Source organism: Falco biarmicus, chromosome 1 (assembly GCF_023638135.1).
Source record: "Falco biarmicus isolate bFalBia1 chromosome 1, bFalBia1.pri, whole genome shotgun sequence".
Taxonomy (NCBI): domain Eukaryota; kingdom Metazoa; phylum Chordata; class Aves; order Falconiformes; family Falconidae; genus Falco; species Falco biarmicus.
In genome coordinates this window covers 4586617-4607747 of record NC_079288.1, presented here as the reverse complement: position 1 = coordinate 4607747, position 21131 = coordinate 4586617, and the positions used below count along the sequence as shown (strand labels likewise).

Genomic DNA, 21131 nt, shown 5'->3' with positions numbered 1-21131 from the left:
ACTAGATTAAAGTAGAAACTCATGGGGTGAAACAAACCAGATGGTGGTGGGTGGTCCTCCTAATTCAAAGCCTGATAATTAACTGCTGTTGGTACTTCCATGGAAGACAGTCATAGCAATATTCCAGTGAAGTGTTCTATGTGTGACAGACACATTTACAGTTCGGACAAAGGTGGGTACTTTAATGGAATTCAAAACTATTTTTCTTTCTTCCAGTGGAGAATTTACTAAGATGCAGGAGACTTTACATATCTTATATTCTATGTCTTTCGAATTTCTAAGTTCGAACACCTTATCCTTTTGTGTCAGTTTCATATTTTGTATTTTTCTTTTTTTATATACTCTGATCTCGTTGACCTTACTGAATAGATAAATAGGCTCAGTATCAAGGCTCATACACTATCATAAATATATGCAACTGTTGCACAGCTAGAAAAATCCTTCTGCCATTTATAATGGAGGTGAAGAATTAGGCCATCTTAGCAGATACCTTCCTGTCTTCTCTCTCCCACCACTGCTGAGGAAGTATCTTTGGTGTGTTTGCCTATTTGGAACAAAGAAATAATGAGGGGGGGTTTTGTTGGTCTTGAGCTTGAACTTATGTGAAGTGAATTTTTCTTTCCGTTGAATGAAATGTTTCATAGATTTGGGTAACAGAAGCTTGGTCTCACTGAAAAAAAAATCATGGACACTGCAATAAAATTAACATATGCCATATTCTGCAGTAAAAGTTTACATTATAGAACAATTGTTGCTACTTCCTATCCCAGGAAGGGGCTGTTGGCAAACATAGGGGTATGCAAAGTGTGACTAATTCCAGAGAAAACCTATCTACAAATGTAATGATTCCTCTTTAAAATAGCTGATAAAAAACTTGTGTGCAACAGACTGTTTTTGTCTTGGAGGTTGATGGATCAATTTCATTGTTGTTACAGCAGAAGCACTCTTTAGTGCATTTTTTTAAAAGATGTTTAAATAACAAGAGCTTTCACAAGGGTGTCTCAGGAGCATTGTGAAATGCTCTAGTTTGGTTTCATAAGTTTTTCAGTTTTGTTTGCAAAAATGTTTAGTATTAATGAATGGCTTATTCTGTTGAATGCAGAAGCAGAGCAAAGTGATGAGCAGCTTTACCATGAAATATCACAGGTAAGTGTATTTTAGTGTTTACTAGTAAATAGTTTCTGCTTTTGAAGAAATCTTTCCTTTTAAGTTCTCTGCATTGAGTTTCAGTTTGAATTGAAAAAAACCCAAACCTCTCTTGCTTGGCATTTCGTTTTGTTTTGTGCCCTATGCCATAGTAAGCCTTCCTCTATTTAAGAAAAGTAGGCACTGCCTCTCTGTTGGTGAACTGAGCTTAAACTTCGTCCTTCCAAGTGAAAGGACAGAACCTAAATATCTTTTAATCAGTAGGCCAAGGGATTGACAGGTTTTGAAAAGAAATAATCCTACCTTGGAAAGATCCATTTCACTTCTTTCTGTCATGTTGCACTGTTGCATTTATGTATAGCATGGAATTCTTGGTAATTTTATAGTTCCTTCTGTTTCCTATTTTCAGTTCTTTTTGAGCACCTTTGCACATTTTCTTTACGGTCTGTCATGGTGTTGTGTTCTGTTTCTGTCACTTAGTTTGGTACTTGAGTACCTTGCAAATTATGATTCTTCAGTTTAGATTTCTTGGTAGCATAGGCCTCTGCAGGCGTAAGTTGTGAATGTCACGCTGCAAGACAGGCTTTTTAGTGCTTCTCAACATATAAATTGTTTAAGCTTCTCAGGCAAAAATAACTTAAACAAGTCAGGGTCTTGACTAATGATGAAACTGTTCTTACCCTGATTTTGTTATGTATGGTTCTTAACTGTCTCTGTTGCTCTAGAGACTCTAAACAGTGGGATTCCATGCCTTTCCTCTCTTTTCATTTTAGGCAAATGTGATATGTATAGTATATGCTGTTAACAACAAGAATTCTATTGATAAGGTATAGTAACACATTTTATCTTGTTACTGCTTGAGATGTAACGCGCGCTGTTAATCGTTGGCAAGATGAAAACTGTATTAGACATTTAAAATGCATAAGACGGTGTTTGAGATCAAGTTGATAGAGAATGTTCAGATGTATTATTGGTTCTGGTCCGTTTCAGTATCTGAGTTTTTAGTCATTTCAGTCATCTGAGAAAGTTGCTCGTTAGTCAACTCCAGTTTTTATTTATTTCCTCCTTTGCGGGCAAATATGTGCCTTCTTGGGAAAAAAGCAGTAGCAGCTGTAGTCAAACTTGTGCGCAGTTCAGTCATGTAAGATTTGAAAATGTATATTTCATGTTTGTTTTTAATCCCACTTTAGGTAACAAGTCGATGGATTCCTCTCATCAATGAAAGGACAGACAAAGATAGCAGGTGCATAAGTAAAGATGAGAAGTATGAATTAGGCTGCACATCAATGGACAGTGTTGAGGATGTTAATTGTTTAAGAAAATCAAATTCTAAACTTAAAGTTTATATAAGAAGTCCAAGCAACAAGAGATTTAAAGTATGTAGGTCTGTTACATATGCCAGCAATGCTATTTTTTTTGAATTTCATGGGCAGCTTTTACCAGGTGTGTTTATGTTTGTTACAGTATAACTAGTTTTGGCTACATGGTCTGTAGAGCTTTTCTACTGATGCTGGTTTTGTATAACAACAACATGATTAGTTACTTTTGTGTTGAACTGTGTGGGGTTTTTTTGTAGTATCAACAAGAAGTACATTTCTGTCTAAGTGTATATCAAAACAATTTACTTAACTGCTATAATTTATTTTTGCCTGTTGGCTGCCAGTGATATTTGATTACATCATGAAAGTACAATGGCTTCTGGTGGGAGATAGAATGCTGAATTAAGATCTTTTTGTCCCTCTGTCTTCAAAGCTCTTTACCATTTTTTGTTTTCAGGCTGCCTCTTATATTAGTTGGAAACAAGTCTGATCTAGTGGAATATAGCAGTATGGAAACTATCCTTCCCATTATGAATCAATATACAGAGATAGAAACGTGTGTAGAGGTATGCAAGAATTTCTGAAGTTAGAATGAGTAACAAAAAATACATTCTTGCCAAGCATGTATGGCAACTTTTTAATAGAAAAGATGATTTATTTTTTTTGTTCAAAATAAAATATTTCAAATTTAAGTCATTAACATGGTGAGTTTATATGTTATTTTTCTTTAGAGAAGATTACACTATTGTATAATCAAACATTACTGTCAAATTCTTCTAATATTTAGAGCCTCCTTACATCCTTGCCTTTAGCAAGTGTTTTAAATTTAATATTAAGCCAGACAGATGACTGCAAAATATTAAAAATTGAATTAGTATGTGTGGATATGCAGCTTTCTTTGCACACACACACATCCCCACCAGTAAATACAACTTCTTGATTTCTGATCTTGGTATGACAGCAAATTGTAGTCAGACCTTCTTTATTAATTACTTTACAGGTATACAGGCTAGATGTCTTTTTTCCAAAACAGCACTGCACCCACAAGAGGGGGCTAGATCTTGAAAATTTTGATGCTTGCTTAAATTTCAGAAGAAATGACCAAATAGTCAGGAAACTAGCTAATCAATATAAGGATTTCTTTTTCAGTGTTCAGCCAAAAACTTGAAGAATATATCTGAGCTATTTTATTATGCACAGAAAGCTGTTCTGCATCCTACAGGTCCTCTTTATTGCCCAGAGGAGAAAGAGGTATTTATACATAGATTCTTAGAGCAAAAAGTATTGGGGGGAGGGAGAGGAAGTTAATCACTTCCCTGTTCTTTCCTTTTTACTGGATTTTGCTTTTCTTAGTGTGTTTTGTTACCACCACACCACCCTCAAATGTCAAGCATAATATTCCAGAACCATAGTGATTGTTTTGCATTGTATTAATCTGATCTGTCTTTCCTCTTCATTCAAAGCAATGAAGACTTTTTTTGTTGCCCATGTGAACTGCTAAGTAAAATGAGAAGCTTTGGTAATGGCTTTAAGCCAAATGTAATGTGAACAAAATCATGTGTCCAATCAGTTCCTCTTTAGATACACATTTCACAGTAACTCCATTTATTTCAGGGAAAATACTCCAGACTTGGCCTGATTTAAAGGAAATAACTTTTCTGAGCATCTTGTGAGACTTTGGCAAAAGGCATAAAAAACAAGTGATTTGGCTGTTTTTTTAAGTATTATAGGTAGTTAGCTGAGTGTGTTATGAAGGAGTGTGGTTTTTTTAAAGAAACACATTCATTTGATGGGCAAATACAAATAAAATCTCTAAACATAATCTCCGTGCAGTATTGGACAGTAGGAAAGTTGCTTCAATCATATATACTTTGTTAAGCAGAGAACTAGAGAATAACCCTGTTTTGATTTCTTCCATCAGAATCATCTTTATAAGTTAGTAATGTTGTGATAAAACTGTTGTGCTGAAATCTTTTTGGTTTTCCAAAACCAATCTCTATGCTGTCTGTGTGACCTCTGTGAAGAGAAGAGTCCATCATCACTGTAGTTGTTGGGAGAGAATTACCAGTGTCTCTTTTCCTTCACTTGGAAGGTATCCTAGCAATTGTTTTGTCATAGAGATAGCCCATATGATCAGTGCTTTGCCTGGTAGATGAATGAGCCTTGTGAAGATTTTCAGTATTTGATGTTTGAGACCTTCTGGAGCTGTAGTTGAAACGGTGAATAGTGTGCTTGTTTAGAAAGAGCTGACAGTAGTTCTAGAGCCATTTAGTTTTGCAAGGCACTGGGATTGTAAGCCCCCCCCCCCCCAAAAAAAAAATTAAAAAATCATTTCGTTGCTTTTTAAAGCTTTCTGTAGCAATAAGACTGAATTTAGAGAAGTGATTATTATTTTTTTAATTAATAACTAAGTAGTACTACCTTCAGCTTGTGAAGAGCTTGAGGCTTTTCCAGTAATTTAATAGAAAGACATTTAATGTGGAATAATAGCTTTAAATTTATGGATATAAATTTGCTAGATCAGGATTTTGTTTCATCTTGCTTTCTATTTTTGTGTATGTCTATGAATGTCTGTTCTAAAACTATAAAATGAAGAGTAGAATTTGTTTAATATGATTGAACTGTAATCTTTTTATATTCAAGCCTAGAAAGATACTGAACTTCCTTTTGTTCCTTAGATGAAACCTGCCTGTATTAAAGCACTCACTCGCATTTTTAGAATTTCTGATCAGGATAATGATGGTACTCTCAATGATGCAGAGCTCAACTTCTTTCAGGTAACTCTTCTGCTTATCTTTTCACCATGCTTAGTAGTTGAACTATATAATTCTAGAAAAACAAGTGATTGTTTTTGAAGAAAACATATGAAGGTGAATTGTAAGGGAAGCAGGTTTAAATATCTGCTCTTTTATGCTGCACTTGAGACAATATGTAAAAAAAATGGTATTAATTTTATTTCTAACCATTGTTTGAGTTTTAGTTCAAGAGAACAAAAATCTGTTAAATGTGCAAGCCCCAGTGCTTGTACTTCAAAATAAAATAAAAGTTTGTACACCTTTGTTTCCACTAAGAAATTGGATTGTCCTTTACTAGCTCATTAGAATGTTTAAGGCTGTATTTCATGCAGGACATGCTGTTTGTTCAGTTTTGTAGCCAGTGGTCCTAACAGGCTCTTTTTGGGTTTTTTGTTAGAGAATTTGTTTTAATACACCACTGGCACCTCAGGCTTTGGAAGATGTTAAGAATGTAGTCAGGAAAAACCTAAGTGATGGAGTTGCAGATAATGGATTAACATTAAAAGGTAAGCCATGTTTAACTCTTAAAAGATGTATCTTTATACAGTTGATAATCATTCTTACATAAAAAAGCTAGTCTTCTGAAATGTGATCTCTGTCTTGATTTTTTTAGACTACAAGAGCTGGGTGTAGTGGCAGTGTGATATCAGAGGGTGATTAAACTGAGGAATAATGGGGGTGAATAAAATAAGGTCTGTCTTACTTCTCATTACAGAGCTTGGAATTCAAATAAGTATACAGAGTTAAAAGAGGTTGTCTCCCTGATAAATCTGTCTCTTGTCTTTAGGCTCACTGGCTGCAACATTGGTGTCAACATTTTAACAGCTATGCTGTACATATTTGCTCAGAGCATATGGCAAAAGTGAAAGGAGAAAAAAATGTTTGCTTTCTGAGCATCAATGTAACTTCTTTGCTTGTGGAGCTTACACATGTAATAGGACTCGTGAGAAATTGCAAAGAGTGGGACTCTTAAGGCATAGCCTTACTAAACAGTGAAATCGCAGTGTTCATTAAGCCCTGGAAAGTGCTAAACAAAAATCCTACCCAGTTATTTTGATACAGGAAAACTACTAAAGGCAGTCTTCCATGAGACCACTCTCCAGGCTTCTTGCTAAGGCTTGCTGTTTTAAGTTGTTGAAAATACAACTAAGTTCTTCTGTAATGCTGGTACTGAAAGAAACAAACAACAGAAAACCAAGTGGATTGCTTTAAGGAAACAGTTCCTGGAGGACACTGTTACAAATAACATGATTTCTGAACCTTCAGTCTGTGTAAATAATGCTTTAACATCACGCAGAATGTTTAAAATCTGAATGTGTATTTCAAGCTTTTTTCAGTCTATTTTCATTCTATGACAAATATTTGTTGCAGATAAAGCACTTCAGGGCCTTAAGATTTCATCATTTGATTTTTAGGTTTTCTTTTTCTACACACACTTTTCATTCAGCGAGGAAGGCATGAAACAACTTGGACTGTTTTACGTCGCTTTGGATATGATGATGACTTAGAGCTTACGCCAGAGTACTTGTTTCCTCCGTATGTATAATTTTAGCTTTCTTTAACTTACATGCATTTAATTTATGCTGCCTCCTGTTTTGACAGGAGGAAAGGATTATTGTAATGTGTTTATTTAAGACATTGTTACATCAAGTACCTCCCTTACTTTATGACCTACCAGCCAAAATCTTCATGTGACTGAAAATTATGAAGGAAGAACTCCTGTCTCTTGTGCCAAATCAAGTACTGTATTAAGAGATTCTTAATACAAAACTGGAACAGAAGTCTGAACAGTTGCTTATTATATGTGGCAGAAAATTAGAAAAGGCTTGTCAGTATTTTCACAGCAGTGGAGATCCTTTGAAAATTCCCAAATGAAAAAGTTAAGAGATCAACCAAGTCTATGGCTTCTTTTCAAAAATGTAACTACATAATCTTCCATTTAAAAAAAGCAAACACAAACAAAAACCTGATTACTGTATAGCTACATGCCATATAATATAAGGACACTCGTAATTTTAGAATTCCTAATAAAAAGTATGTGCTTTACTCTCTTTAAAGATAAATTATTAAAGCTAAATGCAAAAGTCAAATACCAAATGTTGCAATTCAGAAAGTCTGTATTTTGAGTTTTAATATTCTGTTTTTCATAAACACACTTAACACTTCTCTTTGTTTTTGTTTTCAATAAACAGGCTAAAAATTCCTCCAGACTGCACAACCGAATTAAATCATCATGCATACTTGTTTCTTCAAAGTATTTTTGATAAACATGATTTGGTAAGCTTTTAATTCAAGTCTATGTGTGTCCTTATATTTAAGAGCCATAGTTTGCTAGTGAAAAGTGTGGGGTTTTTAATTTAATGTCATTTAATTCAGAAACTGGCTCTGGCTTAAACTATGCAGTCAAAACTAGACTGCTGTTTTTATTTCTGTCTACAAGGAGAGTTGGCAGTTAGTTGTACTACCAATTTTTTTTTAACTACCTTATATATTTGGTCTTATGTAAAAACCAGAAAAGAGCAATGATGAAAAAGAAAGTGGCTCAGTTTCTTATAGCCAGTTTTATTGAATCGTGCAAAGGTACAGCAAGAAAATATCAGTTCAGAATAGACATGAATTAAGTGATGTATGTCTGATATTGTATGATTGTTTTCAGGATAGAGATTGTGCTTTGTCTCCTGATGAATTGAAAGATTTGTTCAAAGTATTCCCTTATATGCCATGGGGACCTGATGTTAACAACACTGTTTGTACAAATGAAAGGGGATGGATTACATACCAAGGGTTTCTCTCTCAGTGGACGTAAGTGAGATACATTGCATTTTAGAAGTTGAGAACTTTGAGTATGACAGTGTGTTTGTAGATTCCTCTTAAAAATCCAGTAGAAAGAGTGGAAATTTATTACTTGAAATTTGACCCAAGCAGTCAAGTTTTTGTAGCCATCTTTATTTTTTGTGGCCTAATCGTCAGACAATTGTGACAACCTGTCCAGGATTTGGCTAGTATGTAGTGCTAACTATGAAGGAGTGTCTGTTCAAAATGTGGAAATCCCCCTGAACCCTGTTGAAATACTTATTTTTGTCCTGCTCTTTAAAGATGGTATGAATAATGGTTTTCAATAATTAGGGGGGGGTCCTATTGAAAATACGGAAAATAAGGAAAACACTGTTTGCTGAAGGAAAAAATACGATGTAGGTTGATAGGCCTCCGCAAGTACTGCCTTCGTAGTGTTTTGCTGATTAAGAGTGGTAAAATTGTCCCCGTTTATCTTCCGAGTGCTTTTGTCCTTCAGTACTACATAGATCCAGGAATGCTTGTGTCATGTACATCTGGAGATTGGAGGAAAAAATTGTTTCAGTACTGTAAATAGTTGTTATCACAGCTGCTAACAATTTAGAAACTTCTTTTTGTCCCCTCTGCTAGACTAACCACATACTTAGATGTACAGCGTTGCCTGGAATACCTGGGTTATTTAGGCTACTCGATACTTGCAGAGCAAGAGTCTCAAGCATCAGCAATTACAGGTAATAAAAAATTTGGTACAACCTAGGAATTTAAATTTAGAAATCTGTTTAAGAGTAAATTGTTTAAACAAACGGTTTCTCTTTTTTCCCTTATATTCTCTTTTACTTTCTGCTCAAGTCAAACCTTTGATTTAATGCTTTTGAGAGATCATTTTGTGTGCATTTTAGTGTAAGTGGACAGTTATTTCATGTTTTCACACACATACATGCATGTACATCTTGTGAAAAATATTTGTATTTTTACAAAAGTGACAAGAGATAAAAAGATAGATCTCCAGAAAAAACAGACTCAGAGAAATGTTTTCCGATGCAATGTTGTTGGAATGAAAGGCTGTGGTAAAAGTGGAGTTCTTCAGGCTCTCCTTGGAAGAAATCTAATGGTAAGAAACCTTTTTCTTATATACACCTATATCTCTTTTGAGTTAAGGTTAGACGGCAAACCCAATTGCTGTTAGAGCTTCACTGATTATTGCTGAGATTGCAGAGTTCTGTAAGGGAATATAGAATTATTGGGGAGGGAGGTGTTTTAAAAATTATTTTTAATATCTTTTTTCAGCAAATAGATAAATGGCAATTGCATGCAGAAATTACTTGTACATCATGGATTATAGCTGTGCATGTACTTGCAAAATAAACAAAAGATTACTGTAACTTTCGTTCATTAATAAATGGAGTAAAACAGCTGTTCAAATTTAACTTAAAGGGCAAAGTTGCTGTGGTCTAACATGAAATTCTGCCTTTTCAGAGACAGAGGCAAATACGTGCAGAACACAAATCTTACTATGCCATTAATACAGTTTATGTATATGGGCAGGAAAAGTACTTGCTGGTAAGGTTACCTCATTATTGTTTGCATAAAACTGGTTAATCTTAAAATTAAGTAAATTATTCAAAGCCTTTTGCAAATAAATTTCTTTTTTAATTGTCTCTACATAAATGTGGGTTCCCTGGCCCTTTCCTGGCTCAAACAACTTCTGGTTTTACATGTGGCTAATACTTTAAAACTGAACCTGTTCAGGACCTGTTATTTTTGAAACCTTGACCTAAGTTGAACAGCATCCAGTCTATTATGTTTATGCTGCATATATCACGTAGGATGATTAGGGTGGCTGAAGTTAATCTTCAGTGGGTGGAATATAGTCTTTAAAGCTTGTTCCTCTATAGTTTTCCTTTATGATACTATGATATTTTCCTTCGTTTTCCAAGATCAAGTCCTCTGCTCTGTGGTTTTCCTCTGTAGGATGCATGCCAGTTCCTATGGGAATCTAAGACTTTGTGTTGAAGTAAATGTAATTTTTTATGCTGAGGTTGTGATTGCCTGCAGATGTGATGTTAACAGCTCACATATGTTGGTTGCATGGTAAATTCCTACTATTTCTTTCATTCATTCTGCCTATTGTCAGTCTATTAGTTCCAAGGATACATAAAAATGAGCCATAAAAACTTTAAGAGAAAGAAGGGTATCAAATTCCTTTAACTGCATAATGATGAAGCTTTTCTTCCTCTCTGACTACCTTTTTTTTCCAGCTACATGATGTCAGTGACTCTGAATTTTTAACTGATGCTGAGACCATATGCGATGCTGTCTGCCTGGTGTATGATGTCAGTAACCCTAAGTCCTTTGAGTACTGTGCCAGGATTTTTAAGGTTTGTATAGTTTATATATACAAACCTTTATATTTATGTATCTTCTCACTGAAAAAATATTCAGTGTCAGTTACTGGTCCTATACACAAGTTCTAGTGCTTAAAAGCCATTTTATTTAGGATTGCTGGTGATAATATGGCTGATGCATTGAAAATGTCGTTTTGTTACTCATACATCTATTTGTCTATATAAAATATTCTGCTTCTAGAAATGCCTAACTTCGTTGCGATGAGTATATCTTAATACTGCTGCAGTCAGTTGAATTCAGGCTGTTCCAAGCTGAATGTATCATACCCTGTTTTCTTTCACTTTCTTTCTTTAAATTTGCAGCAGCACTTCATGGATAGCAGAATACCGTGCTTAGTGGTAGCTGCAAAGTCCGACTTGCATGAAGTTAGACAGGAATATAGTATTTCTCCTGCTGAATTCTGCAAAAAACACAAAATGCCTCCACCTCAAGCCTTTACTTGTAATACTGTTGATATGCCGAGTAAGGATATCTTTGTTAAACTGACAACTATGGCAATGTATCCGTAAGTACTTGAACCATTATATTTTTCATATTGCATGGGTCATGCACAATACCACTGCATGTCATTGTTAACCATGAGGATGGAACTGCCTCACTGAGATTTAGCAACAGAGAGACTTAAGTGAGTCTGAGTAGAAACTTCGAAGTATTTGAAATAGAGAAAGTTGGTGTATATATATGTATCTCCAACATATAAATCAGTGTCAGCTATTGTTGCTAAGGTATTTTTTAAAGAATACACTAGTTCATCCTGCTCATGTTGCAAATTCAAATGAATATGTAGAGTTCTGTTTGGTCCTTATTGTGGATGCGTAACTTAACATGTCAGTATTCATATCGTGGTATTTTTGAGATACTTGTGAATATATTGTACTGTAATCCTTGTTAATAGCTCAACTTGATGGTTGATTACAAGTATGTCACTTTGGTGAACAACAGTTTCCCCAATGCACTGCTTGAAGGCTTTTTCATTTTCAGGGTGTTTATTACTATGTACTCAGGTCATTAATTTAATAGATCTTACATTTTTTTATAGAATTTCTGTAGAAACACCTTTTGGGCTTCAGTTGCAAGACACTTGACCTCACATTCTTCACTACACGTCTCACTGTTGCTAAGTTCACTTTGCATCTTTTTTGGTGGGTGGAGCTTTTAATATGGTGATGAACTACATAAATATTAACAGCAGATGGAGTCTAGTATGACAGCTGGCATTTGCTTTAAATTATATAGAACTGATGTCACTTTCACCCAAAATAATAGGATTTTTATTTTAATATTTGAAACTGAATTTATTGAATTAGATTTGTAAAGCTTTTGTTTTTGTTCTCTTGTATTTATTTTGTAGCGCTGGAATACTGGGAAACCACTAAAGTGTAGCACCGACCAAATGTCTGTCATATCAATATTCCTGCTTCTCCCTTAGTTTTCAAGCATGTGTGTTTGTTAGGGTGGCAAAAGCAGGGATAACTGTCACTTTGTAAAGTGTGCATTCAAAGTGGTAGAAAATGTGGCTTACTTTCCTTTGAAAAAGGGGTGTTATCTATTGCTGTGCAGACATACTCAGAAATCTTCAGATGCTTTCATTCAAACTTAATTCAGCAAACATTTTCATTCACGTTTGTACTTTCCTATTAAGATCTGTACGTGGTGGTAATGCCAAAATATCCAAGACATGGAACATCTAACCTTAAAATTCTGCACAGCAGTAGTTGTACCCTTGCTTCCCCGGTGTATTTTTTTCTCCTCTCCTTACTCATTCAAATGTACCTTTTATTCCTAAATCTCTCTCGGTTGTGGCACAGTCCTAATGTGCACCTGATTTTATGAGCAAGATTTCAACTCCTGTCCTTCTGTGTGTTTTCGCAGCCATGCCCGGTTACGCTGTATGTGCGCCTGCAACAGGTGTACATTTTGCATCTGTCAGAACTTCCTCAACTCAGACTTGCTGCAATCTGTAAAGAACAAACTCTTCACTGCAGTTCTTAACAGGTCCTTAACTTTATTTACTAGGTACCAGGTGTGCTTTTAAAATAAAGGTTTTTTGAAAAAGCAATTGGTAACCTTATATACTGCAGGTTTTTCACTCCATAACCACTAAATAGGCAGATACTTACTGTAATAATTGTCATAGAATTGTCAAAATTTGTTTAACTTGAAGAAGGTACTTTAGGTCTTTTGAGCTTAGTCCAATGATTCCTTTGAAATATTACCAATTTGGTAGTTGATTCAGGCACTTAGTGATTGCAAAAATACTGCTGAGGAATTAGGACTGTGTTTTTAGGGAACTGGTGATACAAGTTAAGTAGTGTCTGTAAATCTGTGTGACATGTCCCACTTGAGACATTATAGGTTTGTTTAGTATTGATTAGAGGTAGTGCCTCTTAGATAGCAGTTACACAGATATTAGCATAATGGCACGGCTTGACTTACAGCACCATCATATAACATATTACGTGTTTATAATTGCAAGTTTGATATTTGGCAATTCATAGAATTTCTCTGTGTGTGTTATGCTTGGTTTACACAAAAAGTGGGTATATTAAAAGAGTAATTAGTGCGCTTAACATCCAATTCCTCTCTGAATAGAATGCAGCATGTAAGAAGTGGTAAAAGGTTAAACACTTGCAGATACTTTGGAAAAAACAATTGGTAAAGAGAGAGAACTGTTTTTCAGCATTGAAAACAGTGCTATACCCTGTCCTGTGTGTACTGCAGGCAGTTTTTGACACACGATTTACTAACACCTCAGCACTTGTCATTGCACCCCAGCAAATGGGAGTTCAAACCGAACAATGTTTGTAGTGCGGTGGTTCCATTGTTTGTAGCCTTCTTGGAGGCAGCTGTGATAAATGTGGTAAATGTATGTATTTGAAGGCCATGGTTAGAATATCCTGACATGCTCTTGGGTTCATGCATGTTACTACTTTTTACTGCTTTCAGATGCAGCCACTCCGAATGAGAGCAGCTGTCTCCTTTAAATGCAAGTTACACACACATAGGAGGCTTGCTGATATCCCCATCCTACAGTATTGAACATCACTGAGAAATACCACTGTAATCCAAGATAAAAGTGTGAACCACAGAGTGAGAATTCAAAGAAGGATGAAAAACTCATTAGCTTAGGAAGAGACTGAATGAGACTGTTTATGCTGCATCTCTTCTATAGCAGTCATCCCTTAGACAAAAATTCCTTGGAACAGCAATCTCTTTATATATTGTCACACTAAAACATCATTCAGTAGTCACTACTAGAAAATCCCAAGTCTTAATCATTGAGGCTGAAGTCACCTCTGTAACACATCTTCCTTTTTTGGAATGGTTATGAGTTGCTGCGTTAGCTGCTGTGGCTTGTTTCTCTGTTGTACGGGCCTGTGGGGTTTTTCAGTCCTGCACTAGACATTGCACTTTGTTCCTCTGAAATACTGTCAAGGACTTGAGGTATTGAAATCTTTTAATGAGAAGTCTCAGGATGCTGTCATTCCACACCTTGTCATCAGAGAGTGTGGAATAAACATAGGATTCTTCCACTGCCTAAAAAAGCCTGTAATTCAAGGTAAAGAGAATTCCTCATATACTTTCCACTGACCCTAGAGAAAGGAAGAATTATTTGCAAGAATCTTTGTCTGTAGTCACTCTGTTAGTCACTAGGGGTTTGTTGCAGGTTTCCAGCATGCTCACTTCATCTCACCAATTATTTTCCTAGTTAGCTCTTCAGAGGTGTTACCTTACCAAACACACTGTTGCTACAGGTTATTCACCATTCAGTACATTAACTATTTAAAACTACATATATAGTAGAGCTGAGTTACCTGTAAACAAGAGGGAATAGCTCCTAATTGTAGAGTTAGAAGGGTAGAGATGGTTTTCTTCTTTAAAAATGTTAGGTCCTTAGATGTGTTTTTAGTCTAATGATTTGTGATTAGATTAGAGAAAGCATTTGAATCAAGGATTTTCTGATGTAGTTAGTTTAAATAACTTTTCTTATTTTGCCTTTACAAGTGCTTACCATTAGATCACGTAGTTGGGCACAAAGTTAAGATAACTGATGGGTGAAGGAGTTTTCTCAAGAGTACTTCATTCTCCTGATCCCTTCCAATTCTGAACCTTTAGACAGTGGAAGTAGGTGAACTGAATTTTTTTCATATTGGGATCCCTTTATGTATTATTTGTTGCTAAGTAATACTTAAACACTGTTACTAAGGCAAAATATGCTACCGCATTTGAATATTCCCACCTTTGTAATTAAAGGAAGAACATTGCCTCTGTGCAGCTGAAAAACCTGTTCATGCCCACCTTCAGTTTCTCTTCTATGGGCAAACTTCAGAGCCTCTCCCGAGGGTTTGTAGGCTAATGTGGAAGTTCAGTTTGAAGACGTTTATTGTGCAGGAATGGGATTGTTGGTTTGAACTACCCAGGATCACGCTTTATTGGCTCTTTGAGGAAGAAGGCACTGCATTCAAAGCACTTACACATGCATGTATGAGACTTGTTACTATCCTTTAGGTGTTTGTTTGTATTTGTCTGGCTGGCACTTAATCTCTTTTTACTACATTGTTTTTCTCTTCCTAAAAGCAAGGTTTCTGCTTATGTCATTCTAACTCTTTCTTTAATGATGAGCTTGGATTTTTGGCTTTTTTGTTTGTTTTTTTTTAACTCCAGAGCATCAATTTTAAGTGTGGTTTTCTGCGTTCTTGGTTTTAAATCATTCACTTGCCTTTTGCTTGTATAGTAGTGGCATTTTTCTGTCAGCTAAGTTCATTTCAAAATAAAATTTTCTAATGCATGAGAATTGTGTTGTTCAGTGAGGAAGAGTTCTTGGAGCATGTTTTTGTTCCCTCTGAAGTTTTTGAATGTTGTGGAATAGAAGTCAAGCTCTACTTGCATATAAAACATGATTGTTTCACAAATTATTTGTAAGATACTTATTTTTCTATGAAAACCATCCTTCTATAAAATTAAAGTTAAGACATTTTCCTGTAATAATGGGAAAGTTTTAGGAGTATAACTCGTGATTTTTTTTTTCCACTGTGCAGTGTATGCAGATTATTTTTTCAAAACGGTAGTATTTTGCCATTAAATCTAATTGCAGAAAGCTGTCCCTATACTTAAGTGTCCCCCAAATCAGGACAGTATAACAATATTTTGTTTACCTATTTACTTCTTTCTCTAAACTGCTTAATGACCCATACTGAGTAGAAATTTGCAAAGCTGTGTCCCCTGATTTCTTTCCAAATAGAATATATTGAATTGGCATTTTACATTCTTTTTAGGCTTTGTAGATAATAAGATGCACTTGGAACTTGTCACATTTTAGATGACTAATACATGGGGGAAAACTCTTAATTGCTGGAGTTCGTTTGCATCCTAGAAAAATGTGTGCCTGAAGGGAAGCTGCAGCATCTTGCGTATGTTACGCGGTGTTTTTGGAATTCAATTGCTTATATTTTATTGTTAGAACCTATTGTCTGTCAGAGCAGGCTGCTGCTGCCGCTTGCTGGCTGCATTAACTTGCTTATAATTTTGGTGTGAGTGGCCATGTGACTAGCCTGTTGGCCTCACCACTGTGCTTTTAAAATGCTTTTGTAGTTAATACAGGAATGTTTTTGAACTTTTATAGTTAAGGTTAAACCTTCCCAGACTTGGGATTCTTGTGCTGCTGACTTAGGGAAAAGTGTCAGTATTGGCCCATAACTCAGCATTTTCTGTGTGTAACCATGACAGGCATGCTCAGTTAACCTCTTGATAAGTGCATGTTGCAAACTTCTTGTGAGTTGTTAAAGCCTCTTAAATGAACAACTGTAGAGATTTCAGAGGTCTTACTCGACAAGGGACAAATTACTTGACTCACTATTAAGGGTAGGTTGAATGAAATCTTTTTTATTTTTCCAAAATGTGCATTAAAATCTGAGTCTTAGGTTGAAGGTAAAATTTCTAGACTTTCTTATCTATGTGGAACTAATTTTATAATTAAATACATCCCAAATTTATTTGGGAGGTTTGAAAGTTAGTTATTACTTACAAGCAAGAGTTTCAAATACAGCTTCATTTATGGAGTCCTAACTACTACTGTCTGTGTGTATATGTGCACATCCATATACACGTTTTACCCTTGGAGAGAGTATTTTTTCTAATTCAGAGTTACTCTTTAACTAGCAAGGCAGTAATAATTTCTATCACTGGTGAAAATTAGCTTCATAAACACAACTACACTGAAATAAAATTTTAACATTATTTATTGAAGTGGTAGAATTTTCCAGTATGTATTGAGAAGCTTTTCTGCATTACAGCCACCTTCGTGTCAAAGAACCTGTGCTAGAAACAAGCATCGATCCTTTTTTATTATTTCAGATTTTTTTTCCCTTTAATGGCAGCTAAACAATATTAAGGATCAAGGTTGCAAAAATTGCATTTATGACAGCATAAGGAACACTTTAAGGGAGAAAAATAGGAGTTATTTTTCAAAGATGTAAAGCAATTATTTATCCATAGCGTTCTGAATTTCAGTAAGTGTTCTTGGAGTTTTGAGTTGAGATGTTCAGAGGGCCCTAATCATTTCCTGTTGAAGTCAGTAGATTTCAGGTTATAGGACAAATCCCTGCTTTGATTTAGTTCCTTTATTTAAATGAAAGAGTCTGTTACTGTTAGGTTTAGAAAAGGGATCAGAGCCAATTTACTCTCCCTTTAGACATTAAAAGAGGATTTTATCATGACTGGAGTATATATTAATTGTTTTTAAAAGGCTGAAGCATGCTCAGTGTGATTCTTGCATACCATTAGGTATGGACACGTGCAAAAGTCAAGGCAAATTATAGATAGAAATCAGAAAACCTAGAAGTATGGGAGAGAGTGCTTTATGAGGCAATTCAAAAGCATTCATTTGCAATTTAAACAGTGATTTGCACATCTAAAGGGATGTTTTTTAAATTATACAAATAGTTGGGCGTTTCAATTAACCAAATTAAACTTGAGAGTTGTTAGTTATACGAATACTCACCCAACAGAACTTGCCACGTAATCTATTGAAAACATGTTACATTACAAGTGATTTATTTTACATACACAGATAAGTTTTATCATTTACTGATGTGAAGAAAAGGGTTTTTACAGTCTGTTAGTAAAAAACCCACCACATGTAATGATAAAACACAGTCTTTAATTGAATTATCAACAGTAATGAGATCTTGTCAGTTTTGGGGCTGATGTGTTGGAGTCATTCCAATGTGCTTGGCACAGGTACTCTAGCTCATGCATATGGTGCAGGAGTATTGCAGTATCCTGTGGGCACATGAAAATTGAGACTTTGGGGATGGAGTGGGAAAAGATTCAGTTTCTTAAGCAGTTTTCTTTGTCCTTAAAGCAATGGCATTTAGGTACTTAAAAGCATATATTTTATTTAGCTTACCAAAAGTACAAACTCCATTTATTTTTGTTTTTCCCCCAAGCACTATGTTTTTAACAACTGCACAAAAATGGGGGACTAGATGGTTAAAAATTATAAACCCTCTGGGCTTTGTTATTTGAGCATATTTGAGACACTCGCTGTTGTTGAGCCATGCTATGAACTGCAAACTGTGCATGTGTGTAAAAAGGTTAAGATCCTACATAGATGAGTTGGGGGCCATGCTGTTAGCAGACGAGGAGAGCAGTATTATGCAGCAGGTGCACGCCGTCAACTCTGTAGAAGATTCCATCTTCATGGAGTCATCTCTTGGTCCACGTTTACTTGAAGACAGGTAACAACAGCCAAACTAAGGTGACCTTGCCATTGCCTTCTCCCTTTCTTCCCATCAGCAAACCACTTGATATCTAGTTTGCAGAGAGTTTGTCAAAACTAGCTGCAGAAGAACTAATGCTTGCAGGAATTGACAAATTTGATCTGCTCCATAACCCAGCAAGATACTTTTTTAAAAGATTAGGATTTTTTAGAGACCAGCTGTGTTTCGCGGTTTATGCACCAAAGAGCCAGTTCTTCAGCATGTAGTATGACAGTACACTGATCTATACGGCTTATATTGCTCCTGCAAATGTCTGCTAAAGAATATCCTAAACTGGTTTTGTGCATTTTGATAGCAAGTAACAACTCCTGCTTTATTAAACAGCTTGTATGCCATAGCTCTGCAGTTTACACTGTATGACCTCTCGTGCACCGTGTATGTTTTAGGATCTCTGTATGCTCCTTCTACTTAATACTTTTGCAGCTTTCACCAAGTAACCTGTGACGATTAATACAGGCTAAAATACTTAGGCTAGCAAAGTTCTGTTTTAAGTTCTATCTTAAACAAAAGCAGACAAAAAAACCCCTTTACTATTGTTTAGGAACTTGTGCTTTGAATTATGGCATTTATGGTAACTTGTTTTAAATGGTAGCTCCTGCTTTATGGTAAGCTGTCATACTTGAGACTACTTTTGAGGTTGGCTAGCCGTGTTTAACTGAGCATGCTCACAGACTTCTTGCAATATTTGGGAGAGTTGGGTCATTGGCTGTCTCTACTGTCATGCAAGATGTGGCTTTTTATGTCATATAGTCACTTCATATTGTTGTTACATCTTGTCTTTTTCTGTTGATGCCATTGTCACTGCTTGTTTCACTAGCACTTTAGCTTTCAGCTTGGTATTGGATGACTGTTTCTATTGCTGTTCTTGTGACTGTACTGGGAAGAAAGGGATTTACAAATGCTCCTTTTGATTCTAGCTTTTGGAAAAATATTACTTGCTACTTGTCAGTAGACGTTTTTTTTGAAAGAAGTATAAGTAGATACTCAACAGGAATAGAAAGTTTTTCATGGAAAAGCAGAAATACACAAACTCAACATTTTAAAAAAAGGATTGTGCTGGACAGAGTTGTTCTCACTATGGGTTATTAATTATTTGCTAGCTATTTTTGTTTTCCTTTTCTGAATGCTTGCTGGTATTCTCAAAGATGACACACTGCCCTCCCTACATTCATGACTAAAGATCTGCCCCTGCATTTCTCTTCAGCCGTGTGAGCTCTCTGACTTCAGTGAGATCTACTTATGTCATCAGGGCTGCAGATCAAATCCTAAGCTTTTAAGAAAAGTAAGATGACTGTATAAGTATTTGTAAGGCTGAACTGTAAGCTGCTTGCCTGTGACAAGTGTAGTGATGAATTTCCAAAAGCAGAGTAGTTTAGCACAAGTTGTCTGGTATTCCTGTCATGGAATTAACCTGGTTTCATATGTGTGTTAAATTTTAGGCATGTGACACAAGCGGACCTCAAGAGTTCTACATTTTGGCTCCGAGCAAGTTTTGGTGCTACTGTCTTTGCAGTTTTGGGTTTTGCTATGTACAAAGCATTATTAAAGCAACGATGATCTGAGAAGAAGCACATCTGGCCCTACCAAATAAAAAACCCAAACTTTTATGTACATTCTGAATGCTTTAAATTCTGCTAGAAATATTTATATATGCAGAGTTACTTTATTAATATTTGTAATTCATGCATAAGATTATTTTAAATTATAGCTCTAACTACAGTATTGCATAATGCGTGGGGAAAAAATTGCATCTTAACAGCCAGCTAAAATGGCTTGACTTGTGAGGCCAAAAGGGAATTTGTTGTAAATAACCTGTACATATTAAAGCAGTAAGACATTGCTTCCCAACAAGCTGTTCAAAATACTGTTCTTAGATGTTTCATCATGGTGACACACTAGTGTATAGTTGAAGTTCATTTTCGGTAGAGAGTAGGTTTAACTCGAGGATCATACTTCCTCAAGGATTGCTTATTTATTTACATTGATCTGAAGTGACTTCATCTTTTTTGGACTATAAGCTACACCAGGCAGAATTTGTGATTTTCATTCTCATCTATTCTTTTTAACTCATGAACAAATTTCCTCACTAATTACGTATTTCAAGACAAAGTCACTGTTGCCATCCTGGCCTATGATTTTGTATGTTACATGACCAGTGACATATTTAGCATTCTGATTTTTCTTTTAAAAGGAAACCATAAACTTCAAAACCTGCCAGATCAACTTCATATGCTGTATGTAATTTGTGGTTTTCAGTTTCCACTATGTTGTTTTATAACCCTTACGAATCAGATAAGCAAATTTGTATATTATAAATGTTTATAATTTGAAAAGTGTTGCCGTTTAATTTCTCACATCTGTCAATCATACCTGCTGAAAGCTGTGTATAAGATAAAAATAAAATAGTACACAGTGCCTATTCTACTGTAGTATGTTAGTTGCATGGATCACAGTGCATTCTGTAACTGGCTAAATTACCTATAGACACAGCTTTTTTAATGATCAATAAGTCAAATATTATTTCCTCATGACAAACCTATTTTTCCATTGCTGGCCTTTTCAAGTATTTCAATAAAATAACTGTGTACTGTGTGTGTGTTTATATTTTTCTTTTTTTTTTCTTTCCCTCCTTCCCCTGCCCTGAAAGGTGGTCCTTATAAAACCTTGTCCTTCATCCAAGAGAATACTGTCAGTTGTTGGAGCTTAAATATCTTGGCTGTGCAGTTTCTTTGCTTCATCTTACGACTGTGTTGCTTCCATTAGAGGTTTATTTCAGATTTTTATCAGAAAAGTGACTTCTGTGATATTGTAAAGCAGTAACACAAATGCATAGTCAACCATGAACTTTGTCTTTACTGTCAAGGGCAAAATCGAACTGAAGAGGAGAGCAA

At 35.5% G+C, this 21131-nt stretch overlaps 1 protein-coding gene and 1 long non-coding RNA gene across 9 annotated transcripts in view; both read left to right on the top strand.

The window, feature by feature from the left end:
• RHOT1 (ras homolog family member T1) overlaps positions 1–20832 on the top strand; it is a 33395-nt gene extending 12563 nt beyond the window's left edge. For 4 of the 8 annotated variants that reach the window (XM_056362578.1, XM_056362663.1, XM_056362788.1 and 1 more), the window contains 18 exons: positions 1103–1146; positions 1920–1973; positions 2337–2389; positions 2923–3031; positions 3615–3716; positions 5144–5242; positions 5658–5766; positions 6676–6796; positions 7453–7537; positions 7917–8062; positions 8684–8784; positions 9034–9164; positions 9530–9613; positions 10312–10431; positions 10762–10964; positions 12332–12454; positions 18055–18198; positions 19680–20832. In XM_056362578.1, coding sequence (XP_056218553.1) covers positions 1103–1146; positions 1920–1973; positions 2337–2389; positions 2923–3031; positions 3615–3716; positions 5144–5242; positions 5658–5766; positions 6676–6796; positions 7453–7537; positions 7917–8062; positions 8684–8784; positions 9034–9164; positions 9530–9613; positions 10312–10431; positions 10762–10964; positions 12332–12454; positions 18055–18198; positions 19680–19797 — 1946 coding nt within the window. In that variant the 3' untranslated portion in view covers positions 19798–20832. Of the gene's footprint in view, positions 1–1102; positions 1147–1919; positions 1974–2336; positions 2523–2922; positions 3032–3614; positions 3717–5143; positions 5243–5657; positions 5767–6675; positions 6797–7452; positions 7538–7916; positions 8063–8683; positions 8785–9033; positions 9165–9529; positions 9614–10311; positions 10432–10761; positions 10965–12331; positions 12455–18054; positions 18199–19679 lie in introns of those variants that run through there. The other 4 variants (XM_056362742.1, XM_056362880.1, XM_056362973.1 and 1 more) reach the window with 4 other exon arrangements.
• Positions 12461–16775, top strand: LOC130141132 (uncharacterized). The gene is made up of 2 exons (XR_008818992.1): positions 12461–16325; positions 16381–16775. It is a non-coding gene; the product is annotated as an uncharacterized LOC130141132 (long non-coding RNA).
• Positions 20833–21131: the final 299 nt, after the last annotated feature.